This window comes from Morchella importuna (genome assembly GCF_003444635.1).
Source record: "Morchella importuna strain M04M26 chromosome Unknown Morimp01GS009, whole genome shotgun sequence".
Classification (NCBI taxonomy): domain Eukaryota; kingdom Fungi; phylum Ascomycota; class Pezizomycetes; order Pezizales; family Morchellaceae; genus Morchella; species Morchella importuna.
This window is the reverse complement of record NW_025763406.1, coordinates 168,822-180,837: the sequence shown is the minus strand read 5'-3', so window position 1 is coordinate 180,837 and position 12,016 is coordinate 168,822. Positions and strand designations below refer to the sequence as shown.

Here is a 12,016-nt window from a genome sequence, read left to right as displayed (position 1 = left end):
TCTTTTCCTTGTTATTCTTATTTATTTTATTTCATTCTCTTTTCTGGCTTGGTTTTGGTATTGGTTATTATGGTCGACGTCCTCCGGTAAACGATTTTTGTTTGTTTATGTTTTTCCCTATGTTTCCTTTGAAAAATTTAAGGTTTTTGTGGTAGTTAGCTTAGTTTGTTAGTTTCGTGGGGAAATAGGCGGGGCAGTGCAGGGTTCGCTAGTTAGCGGCAGCCGGAGGGAAGAAGCTAGTTTTGGATTTGAGAGGGGCGTGGGGTGTGGGGGGAGATACTCGATCTTTGACTGTGGTCTCTTTTTTGTCGTCTTTATTTTTTTATAACCCTAATCCTTTCTTGGTACTTCCTTTTTGTTCCTTCTCTTCTATTCAACGGCGTAGCTGGATGCATTATGATTGACTGAGTTTTTGCCACATAAGAAAATGTTCTGAATAAGATAATGTTCTGAATTATTTTTGAGAACTGAGAGGGACAGGTAGAGCGGACAGACAGAGGTTGAGACGAACCACAAGTTAACCAAAAAATATTATTTGTATTTTCGTATTGATTCATATCGATATCATATCAGCGTCTGCCTGATGAGATATCATTCAGGATTCATAATGACCCCGCTACCTGCCAGGGAGAAAAAAAAAGGGCCCAAAAGAGATAGCGAGAAAAAAGCCCCCCAAAAAATAAGCTCTCTGGACATGGACGTCCCATGCATTAACGTGGAGGGGCCAAACTCGGTTCCAGCCGATCTGGCGCTGCCAAGCTTACTATGCTCCCCCTCCCTAGACTCGGTAAAGTTGGCCAGGATGTTGATGTTCTACTCTAGAGTAAGCACGGGCCGATCCTGACAGACATACTTGGCTAGCTGCCGTTGAACTACATAGCTACATGTCGACATGAGTACCGCAGTAGATGGACGGATGGATAGACGGATTGGCATACATCATACACACCTACCTAGAACATGCTGGAGGGAGGGACATACCTACCACATAGGTACTGTTCCATAACTACATGTACCTGATATATCCCCCCCCCCCACATATTGTATCTACTAGTACATGTAGTTACTCTCTGGCCTACCCACTCAATATACCACTACCTGGTTAGCTGATCACCACCAACCCATAGATGACTCAATTACAGATCCTGTGAGAATTTCAAATCAACACTGTTTTTTCTTCTTTTCTGTCTTATTAAGCTCCCTTCAGCCACAACTCCCGGTTCACGGGGGTGCTGATATGTTCCGTAGCGTATTTCAACTGGCTGCAGGATGAACACGCGCGGGATTACGAACGGCAGATTTATAATTCTGTAGTTATCTGTCACGTTGGCTCGGGGTCGTGTCGTTAATAGGGCAAATTATAAACCGGCGAGGAAGTAATAGTAGATAAAACCAACAGTTTTCTTGCGCATGGCTGACCAGTCCGATATGATCCTAGTTGAATCGTTCACCTGGCTACCTAGCCAGAAAATAAAATAAAAAAAGAGCTCAAACGTTAATGTTGTTATACGGGTAAATACCGTACCGTGAATCCTTTTCCTGTCGGTACATTAACACCACGTCTTTTGTGCAAGAAAAGCAAAAACATTAATAAGAAGTGGGTGAGATTGAAGAAGCAAAAAATAAGAGGGAAAAGTACCCTCGTAAACAACTGCCATGGAGTTTCTGTAAGATACAATGACATTCCGAATGTCATTTCGCGAGTGAATACCATAGCGAGATTCCCTAGAACAATAATAGACCCGGCTCTTACTTTCCTTTTTTCTTTTCGTGAAATGGTCCTCAGACGACGTTTCCTGGGGACGTACATACTACATACATGGCTCAAATCCATGAAGCAAGCGAGGGGACTAAAAAAAAAGGACAAACGTTTGCATCTCCCTCACAATTTCTAGCACCTCCCGCTAGGTATGTAGGTACTCATTTGTAATTGGTTAGAGCCAGAACTAAAACCAAAGGCGGTTACCCATAATTATAACGCCGAGTAGTCAGAAATTGATCATTTTGACCTGGTTTTTGATGTTGATCACACAACCGGTGCATCGAATAATTAGCCACCCCCCTCATCACCCCAGTCCTTATCTGTATCGGAAGTTATGAGGGAAAGAAAGGCACTGCCATTTATTTTTTTATTTTTTTCTCCCTATTTTGACGCCTTGTCCGCTTGCTCGCAACAACGAGAATATAGACTTTCCGATATGTCTTGAAAGTCCGCGATGACGTGGCTACCGTGGCAGGGCGATGGAAGTGATTTTTAAATCTTGCAAATTCATAAGCCCACGATCTGTGATCGGCAGTGCCAGAGGGAGGGAAAACAAACCTAGGAGGTAGTTAGGTGCGTATGACAAGGCAAGATCGTAATTGTCTCCAAAGGGTGGATGATTGGTGGTGCTGTGGTGGTGGCATGCACCTCTGCAAAACATCCCGAGGAGGGGTGGTTATGATTGGACTAGCTTTGATCAAATCTTCTTTCTTTTACGCCTAAAATTGCCCAACCGGAAAGTTTTGAGGGGGGTGAGATTATGATATGACGCGAGGGAATTCGAAACAGAAATCCCAATGTCGTTATGACCGTTTTCCTTCGAATGATTCAAAAATGCATATATCGTGTGTTATATTGGATCCGGATTAATCATGGCGAAGAAGCAAATACGATTGATCGCCCTTTAGTGGATGAGGTGAGGTTAGTAAATCTTTGGGCAACGTTACATCAATTTTAGATTTTGTTTTAATATACGTAGGGAGGGGATAAGAGGTCCACAGATCATGTCTCAGTGGCCTAGCTAGGTCTCGGGAGGGAGCCACACTTACTATATTTGCCCAGTACACATGCAAAAGGTCAAGAGTATCACCAGATTTGTTGGACTTGATGCAGAATTCCACCATCGTCTCCTGCACTATTGACCGTTGGTGGCTGAGATTAGTAGCATTCTGGATATAGTAATTAATATGCAGTCTCTCATCGCAGCTTGGCTGGCGTCGATGTTTTGTAGTCAATATATTGTACAGATACGATTTTCGGTAGAGATTAAGCTGTCCGTGACATAGGGCTTCATGTTTCAGTAAAGAATACATCTCAGGATGCCACGAAATGCCTCGATTAACGGCAAAGACAGAAAAATTTCTTAAGCGAATAAGATGGAGAGATTAAGTCCGAATGTTGATGACGTTGCTGGAATTCAACGCCGGCAGCAATGGCACCCCCAAGCATCGTGTCCTGGATTCTGGACTAGCCTCTTGAACTTACTTTTTTTTCGCTACGTAGACCATGTTTCCCATGCAATTTTGCAGATTCGATGTCGACTAAACTCGATGTCATTCTAGACCTTCTTTTCAACAATAATTAAGATAGGTCATGATCACAAATTTCCAAACCAAAGACGAACCTGGTATAACGGTTATCCGCATCTCACTGCCCATAAAAGGTGTGTTTTTCCGTCTCTTCTCCTACGCAACACACCATCAGTGATACAGTAGTGGCCTTAAGCATGATAAAAAGCAGTCATAGATATGATCTGCCTTGTTTTCGTAAGACTGCACTCAACACTTAATTCTGCCAACCATCCCCTTTTTTGAACAGTGGATCTGGGGTGGAAGGTCCCGCAAGGTTGTTTTGTTTAAAGGCTGATTGATTTGATATTGGATGATCCTGGTTTGGTACAACCCACCTAGCTTACCGAAAAGGTAGAAAAAGATATATCGCGGTAGGTCCTGGATGACCAACAGCAGGTACTATCTCCGCACAAGTCCCATGAGGAAAAAAAAGGAGTTTCTGATACCCCAACAAGCTTCTCGCTGATCGAGGAGGTATGCATAGATTTGTCATTTGTGTGGCTCTAGATGATCCGATGGAGCAAAGATGAAACTCTTACTTTCAAGCGAGGTGAGAGATAGGTAGATGTAGGGAAGGTGGTATGTTTTCATTCAAGGCTCCGGGGAGTGCAGATGAGTATTTTTCCACCCCCGTGCGATTGATGCATGATGAATTCTCCACCCTTTCCCCTTCTCACCCTGGTCCGCCCAGCTCTGCCTTGCTCTGATATGCATCCAGTGCTAGGATAGGTGATGTGCAAGGGCAAAAGGTTGCAGGGGATGCGAGAAACAGATTTTAAAACGCGAGCCGACGGTCCGCTTGGATGTGTATGTATCAGACCTCCAAAGGTGGAGACGAAGTCGTTCTGACAGCCAGCTAGGATCCACTAGAGTAAAACGGCTTGGACCATGACCCATGGCCCAACGTTCACTCTCTCACAACCAACAATAAAATAGAAAATATTTTTTATCTTGTTAAAAGAAAAGCAAAAGATTCCGCAGACAGAAAACGTGATTGCGCGCGCGTATTTAACCGTTAGTATCAAGTGGGGTTTCTGTCACGCCTGTCTTTCTTTTCCCTTTCGAAGTTTCAGCCCTGCCGAAGATCAGATGAACCATTGCTTGAGTAACGGACTGCCCGTCAAGATTGCGGATCAGCCCCAGAAGGGCCAGTGATCGTCAGCACAACTTTGGAACCGAAAATCGTTCAAGAAACGATATGGCTTGGTTTCATATATGCACAACGTTATTTAACTGGTGTGTTTTCGGCCCTCACTATGTATCAATATCGCAAAGTTCCGTGCGTGCCAAGATAAGGGAAACCGATCCGAGACGGGATCCCAGACGCGAGGAGGTTATAGCTTCGGTTGCGAAACGGCGGAGTGGGGGGGGGGGAGGATATACGGCATTTGGCTGAGGGTTGTGGTTGTAGGTAGTTGATTGTGGTATTCCAGTCATTTCATGCTGTTGGGTGCGTATGAGTGTAGTGTTGGGAGAAGATAATCTCAACGAGGAAACTCGGGAGGTTCGTCCCAAAAAAGATATCAAATAAAAAAAACAATGCCCAGCCGGGGAATTTTGGCGGTTTGTGACCAGAAACCTTGAGGTGAGGCAAGCACATTTACGTGCAAACTGATTGGTGAATGGAGGGAAAGTAGTTAGTAGCTAGCTAGTATTGATGTAGGCCAGCGAAAAAAGAAAAGAAAACCTACTACATTGATCTGACTGATTGACAGGGCTCGGAAAAGGGAAACGCGACAACAACAACATGAACAGCCTGTGAGATGTCTCCTGGGAGGGGGCATTTTTAGACTTAGACTGCTTTATTATTCCAAGTACCCACACGCATACACGAGTACCTACATGTAGAGTACCTACTCGTACATAAATAACATGCACACCACGCATAAACCCTTTCACCTACCCTGCCTAGCTAGACACATTATTTACGAGAGGGTCACTCCTAGAACCCAACCATTCTGCGCGAGCGGAGATGACCTGCCAAAGCAAGCCTCGCTGATCCAGTGATTTGGGAGGCTTTGCCCCGCACAAAAGTAACCACAGAAAGTCAAGACGAGAGCTGCAATATTTGATCAACAGCCACCAACGTTGTCTAAATTACGTTTGATGTGCAACGCCTTTTGACCAGGTTCAACCCAGGGGAATGCCTCAATTGTAGACATGGTTGGGGCTGCCGGGTCGGGGTTCGAACGGTCGCAGGAGGGTCGCGGGCGCAAGGCACGGTTCATGCATTGGTTCTTTCTCCACCTCACTTCCCCCGCCCTAAGTTTCGCTCGTTCGCAAAGAGGTCTGTTAGTTGAACTGACAAAACGACAAAACGCACATACAGGTATGTATGGGTATCTGCCAAGGGAAGCCCCAGCCATCTGGTTGCTTTCGTGATTCTTTTAATTTGATACTACATACTGTCTCCCCCGCTTCCCCTCGTCGGGTCTGCTTCAGCTGGTTACCCAGTCATTTGATCATCCATAACCTCATTTCCGAATGGGAGGATTGCCGGCCCAGACAGCAGGTTGGGCCGGCCCAGCGAGGGTTGCGCAACGTGAGCTGTCAAGTGTCAGGCGCCTTCCGTCTCAAGCCTTTCCCTTTTGCTTGAGCATCGAGAAGAAAAAAATCAAGATCCTTGATAGCCATCCCAGGTACCTGAGAGATATCAGGCATCTCCAAGGTAATATGCGAGTAGCATGCTGGCTACTGGGTGCGTTGCTCTGAAGTCTAAATAAAATTTGGGGCCTGCTGCCAGGCTGACACAACGCACGGAAACGGTTGAGGTCGTGGGGAAGTTGGAGGATGCCTAGGAGTTCGGTAGGTAGAGTGTGTGTGTATGTAGAATAGAGTAGAGTACAGCAGTAGGCTTACTTTTGATCCGTGGAAAAGGAGTCGGGAAATGCTGGTTTGGGATGCAATCGTGCTACACAAGAATATCCAGTAGGACCAGCCAGACAGTGATTATCCCTGCACCTACTGTAGTTCTGGCGGGACACTCGCCGCAACCGAATTCACAACCACCATTAACTAACTCCACCTCCTCCGCAGCAACGGCAGGATCGACCGGTATTTGGTTCTCCTCTTGTCCTTGAATATGTGTACCTTTTTGCTATAGGGTAATTGCTAGAGTATGGGGTGTGCGTTTAGCATGGAAGAGAAGGAGAGTGCGCCATAGAGTCAATCTGATTATGTATCTCTCTTAGAATTCTTCCAGTGCCACAGGACCGTAAAGTGGGATTGCGCACGTAAGTGTGTAGAGGAGTAGTTTTTGTACTGTAGGTACTTGACTCGCATGTATAATTCTGGCGCTATAGTTTTTGGCATACCTACATACTGTACATCCTCCTGTTGCGGGTGTTATGGGTCATATTATACCATCCTGTTCACCTTTGCGTACCTATAACCTATCGTCTCCTCTCCGAGTCTCCGGTGCATCTGTTCTGTCTTTTTTTCTGTTTCTCGTTCCGTGCACTCCGTCTTTTCGTCGACCCTCTTCCCGTTTCCCGTCCTTCATGCCTAGTCCTGCCTTTGGCTTCTGCCCTTGCTCTCTTAGACGCACGTACCCACTCGATCAAGCTTGATCCTCATCCTCATCCTCTCCCTCTCCCTGACCCCCCCCCCCCCCTTCTCCCCGATCACACCCCCCTCCGTCCCTCCTCCTCCTCTTCACCCGGCGGCGGTCTGGTGCCTGACTTGACCCACGTCTCGAGTCCCCCAGTCCATTATTCTCTGGCCCCCTTTCCCCTCTAATGTCCTCGGTGCTGTGCGCATATCATATCGCAGCTCTTGTTGTCTTCCTCAGCTCCAGCGGCCTGGACACTTCTTGCCCAACCAACCAGATTTCTAGATTCCTCTTCCCTCGTTCCATCAAAACTTTCTTCGTCAGCATACTCCCAACTCTTGGTACAGAAAATCTCCTTCTCGTTCATGGCATAGTCGTCGTTGAATCATGCACCAAAGTCTCTTGCACTCGCCGTTACCAGATAGCAGCTTTTCCACAGGAAGAACGAGTTTCGGTTCCGGATCGACTGATCGATTACTTTATCTCAAACTTAGCGAGCCTGAGGACGCCAGAGTAAACGATTGAGAAAGAAAAAAGCCCATCACTGCGAGGGTACTAGAAGATCACGGGCCAGGCAACGGTACTTGAGGATACATACTTATATATCGTACCACACCCCGCGCATCCCAGCACCTATTTTTTATTTATTTTCCTGGGTTATAGTTCGTCCACCCTGTAAACGTTATATCCAAGTCAGCACTGTCTGTCGTCAGTGGTTGTTCCTGTGCCGTACTCCCTGTCTTCGGAACACGTCCCCCACCAAACAAAAAACAACGCTCATCCTGCGCGCACCTCGCCCAAAGCAAAACACTCCAACGAGGCCACGTTCGAACCTCATTAAAATATCAAACACTGGTAAGGTTGCTGGGGGCAAGGTCTCCAGTGCACAGGATTCACGTTCACGACAGTGGCTGCCCCATATCATATCGACGAGTACCCTGGTCAGCATTATACCAATCGCCATTATCATCACCATAATAGCCAGTCGCCGTATATCTCACAGGAAAACGAGCCCCGGGGACTTGATTCCCTCGAAGACTTGAACGAGCCGCTGCTTCTAGTACAGCAGATGGCTCACCAAAGACCACCGCCACACATGAGCGGAGCAGGAGGAGGTCACCTTTATGGTCCGGGACTATCAACAACCTCTAGCAAACCAAGAGCCAGAACTCATGAAGCCTTAGAGTTAGATCTAAGTGGCCTCCGAGATGAGGAAGACGATCAAGATGTCGAACCACACTATCAGCATCACCCGCCCCCGTCGCATCACCAGCATCCCCAACATACACACCACCATCACATGCCCGATCAGCCACCACCTTCAAAGATCGCACGAACTGGTCCTGTTATGGGACCCGGTGGAGGCTCACAAATGGGAATGGCCGGACCTTCAAATGTTGCAGGTCCGTCGAATATGTCGCAAATGCCTGCACCAGCACCGAGACCACGGGGGCCAAAACTCAAATTTACCCCCGAGGATGATCAACTTCTAGTCGACCTCAAAGAAAACAAGGCGTTGACATGGAAACAAATTGCGGACTTCTTTCCTGGGCGGTCCTCTGGGACCTTGCAGGTCAGATATTGCACTAAGCTCAAAGCCAAAACAACACAGTGGACAGATGAGACTGTAAGAACCCCTAATCCTTTTTTGAAGGCCGAGAGATTTGCTTGGAAAGAAGCCTCTTTTTCGCTTCAGGCGCGTGTCGCTATTCGCTTGGGGTTTAGTTTTCTGACGTTGATGCGGGGGAATGAAGGTGTTACGGCTCCGCAATGCCATGGTCGAGTACGAGCAGGACCGCTGGCGTTTAATCGCAGCCAAGGTTGGCAACGGGTTTTCCCCAGCAGCTTGCAAGGAAAAGGCGAAAGAGTTGGACGAGCAATAGATCAGGAAATCGCTCATCTCAAAACGGAAAACCGATCACTATTCCGTCAGATAGTTCCCTTGCATCTATGGCTTGCAGCGCAGTGGCTTGGTATCTGCAGGTTGAGATGTGGTATGTTTATGGCTTTCGCTTCCATTTTATTCTGTTTATTTAGTTCTCAAATTTGCTACTGCGCACTTTATCTTGTGTTTTTGTTTGTTTATCTGGGCCGAGCGAGCGAGGGGAGTTGAAGTTATTTTTAGCCCAACGCCAATTTTTGGTTGGAGGCAAATACTGTAATTCGATGTTTTTGTAGGGACTATTGGCGTTCATCCTTCCTTCCATGCTTTATTATTGGATTTATTATCGATCTTCTTCCAAGTTCAATCCCGGATACCTTTTATTTATTCTTTTCCTTTTATTATTTTTTTCCCTGCGATTAATTCTTATTCCTCATTTTCTTTCTATTCTGCGATTCATCCGGCAACAGAGAGCGCAATTCGGTTTATTTCCCCCTCGGGATCGGGATATGACGGATGGGATAATATTGAGATCCCTCAGGACGGACGAAGGGAGGAAAAGTCGACTGATCGGGTATCGTTGGTGTTATGAGGGCGACGGGATATTGGGGATAATGACTGAGACTCTTTTCTTTTCTTTTTCTTTTTCTGTTTTTCTTTCCTTCTTTTCCTCCTGATGCACTCTTTCCAATGCATTTCTGGAAGGCTATTATAAGTCCGAATGTATCCTTTTTTCTTCTCTCTTTTGTAAACATCTTAGGTGGTGGGGAGGGGGGGCCGTATTTGTGTACTCGTATTCCTGTTTACCATACTTTTCCCTTGGATGGCTACTTCGGTATTAGCAAATACTCTTCCTATATCTTTGTCATTTTCGGTGTGGTTTTTTGTTTTTCGGTCATCTTTTAACTGCTGGTTTCGGGTTCCAATATATGTACCTCTACCCGCCCTCTTGCGTGGGGTTTGTGGGGGTACTTTGATCTCTTATGCGTGTACGTGTGTATCTGTGGTATTTGCTGTAGTGGGAGTTGCTTGCGATATCTAGCAGACATTTTTTCTTCTTCTTTTCCACCATAGAGGAGGCTGTATTAATAACAATATGGTTGCTATATTTGTCGATGGACGTTGAATGACAGCGAATTCAGCGAATTGGAAAAAGAAGTGGGTCGCGCCACGGCAGTCCAAGCAAGGAGGCTCTCCGGCTACCACCTTGCATAGATCCACTCCCACAACAGAGTTGATAGGCATGTTATATGTGCACCTTTTAATGTTAACAAAGAACGTCATATATACAAGTATCTTAACACAGCAAACAAAGAACAATATATACGTCACCGTACGTGTATGATTCCCGTGAGAGTTGAACATGAAATTCAGCATCAGATGGGTGATAAAAGAACCAACTAAGGGGGTAACCAAGAATAAGAAGGAGAGGGTGCAGAGGGATAAGAGAACAAGAGAACAAGAACAAAGTTCGGTACGAGTCAATGTAGCTTTTCAGGCACTATAATAATAAATAAATTGCCCTGCCGTTCTCCCGCGCGGCAGTGTCGCCGTCTTCGTCTATCTGCTGTGTTCGTGGGGTACCGGAGGTCGGAGTGGCTGATACAATGCCATTGTTGTCCCACAACCACCAACCGCTGGTAGAATCTTAGACATGATTAGATCTACGCCGGTTACGAATCTTACATCACTTCATACAGCGAAATCGTCTGATTACCGCGCCATTCAACTACAACCCATCAATCAACCCCGAAAAATCTCCACTCGATACCTTCCCCCCACATCCGACTGCACGACAATGCTTTTGCAACGTACTTTCGCCCTCGCTCTCCGAAGAGCAGCTGCTCCTCGTGCCGCCATTTCGTTTGCTGCGAAACGCACACTGGCCACTACCCCAATCCGCCGGGACATCAAGAAAGAGGTTGAGCAGAAAGTCAAGACCTTTAGCGGTACTTCGCCCATATATCAAAAAGTCACCTGAAAATACATTTTTTAATAAACAATCTATAGAGATCAAGACTGAGGAGGACCTTATCGGTCCCGGTGCCGCCCCCGGTACCGTCCCGACGGATTTTGAGCAGGCGACTGGTCTCGAGCGTCTCGAAATCCTCGGAAAGATGGAGGGTGTGGATGTTTTCGACATGAAGCCTCTAGATGCTTCCCGTCGGGGAACTATGGAGAACCCAATTGTCGTTCAGAGTTTCGGTGAAGAACGGTAATACCTCCCTCACTCGCCACACTGATCCAGCGCCACGCCTCTTCCCCCCCCCCCCCGCCCCCGCCAATTGTGGCAACAAGTGTGCTGATTCAACTGTACAGATACCTCGGATGCACTGGGTACCCAGCCGACTCGCACAACACAATTTGGCTTACTGTTTCGAAGGACAGACCAATTGTAAAATATCTTTGTCTTACCACATTGTTGACTGTCCCATCGCACTAACACGGATAGGAACGCTGCCCTGAATGCGGTGGTGTTTACAAGATGGAGTACATCGGCGCTGAGGCTTCGCACGACCACCACCACGATGAGCGTAAGTAGTCACCTGATTTTGTTTTTTGGTGTTGTTGTTGTTGTTGCATGAGCTCGGAAAAACCATCCGGCGAATGTGGCCTCTTCTTCTTCTTTCGTGATTATTTTGACTATCCTTGAGAGGAGGGACACAGCTGACAATCCATTCAATATCTTCTTTTACAGACCACACCGAACACGTCGACCCGCCTACCATGGCTGACTTTGTCAAGCCGCAGTACTGGTAGACAGATACCACTTGCACATACCACACATCACACCTAGCATCCAAGTTTGGATATTCTTTTGTAGAAAAGTAGAATAAAGTAGTTAGCACCCAGGCCTCTATTTAGCATTAGCTTCCGTTGTTGTCACTGCCTGCATTCATCCTTGGTCCTACATACCGACCTGTGAGACAGAAAGTTTTGGCTGTGATGACTTCCGGGATGGCTCATCAGTGCCATCTCTCCATCATCCATCGTTCCTATCCTGTGAGTCGTGAGTCCTGTCTGTAACCCGGGAATAGGAAGGCCTCATTAAAGGTCTGTGGACGGAAATATCCGTAAGGGTAGCTATTCGTTGAATATGCAATGCCCAGTGCGGTATGCGTTGTGCGAGATCGGCAGGCGGTTGACACTTGAAGTTCGCGTATCTAGGACTTTGAGTGGTGGTTGGGGCATGGCAATTGCAAAAGGAAACTAGGCACTACTACACAAGGGCAGTTGAATTCCAGGGGCTG

General features: G+C 46.7%; 3 protein-coding genes across 3 annotated transcripts; 2 read left to right on the top strand and 1 right to left on the bottom strand.

Annotated features, from left to right (window-relative positions):
• Positions 1–2,225: 2,225 nt before the first annotated feature.
• Positions 2,226–3,420, bottom strand: LAJ45_03842 (uncharacterized protein; the record flags this gene model as incomplete). Its single annotated transcript, XM_046113424.1, has 6 exons — positions 2,226–2,260; positions 2,321–2,391; positions 2,654–2,664; positions 2,812–2,931; positions 3,248–3,303; positions 3,387–3,420. The coding sequence occupies 6 exons, from the start codon at positions 3,418–3,420 to the stop codon at positions 2,226–2,228; spliced, it is 327 nt and encodes a 108-aa protein (XP_045973153.1).
• A 3,850-nt stretch (positions 3,421–7,270) lies between these two features.
• Positions 7,271–8,766, top strand: LAJ45_03841 (uncharacterized protein; the record flags this gene model as incomplete). The annotated part of the gene is made up of 7 exons (XM_046113423.1): positions 7,271–7,396; positions 7,458–7,490; positions 7,547–7,738; positions 7,792–7,824; positions 7,887–8,010; positions 8,068–8,510; positions 8,638–8,766. The coding sequence occupies 7 exons, from the start codon at positions 7,271–7,273 to the stop codon at positions 8,764–8,766; spliced, it is 1,080 nt and encodes a 359-aa protein (XP_045973152.1).
• Positions 8,767–10,563: 1,797 nt separating this feature from the next.
• On the top strand, positions 10,564–11,525 carry LAJ45_03840 (uncharacterized protein; the record flags this gene model as incomplete). Its single annotated transcript, XM_046113422.1, has 5 exons — positions 10,564–10,714; positions 10,776–10,980; positions 11,085–11,160; positions 11,218–11,299; positions 11,464–11,525. The coding sequence occupies 5 exons, from the start codon at positions 10,564–10,566 to the stop codon at positions 11,523–11,525; spliced, it is 576 nt and encodes a 191-aa protein (XP_045973151.1).
• Between the last annotated feature and the right edge of the window lie 491 nt (positions 11,526–12,016).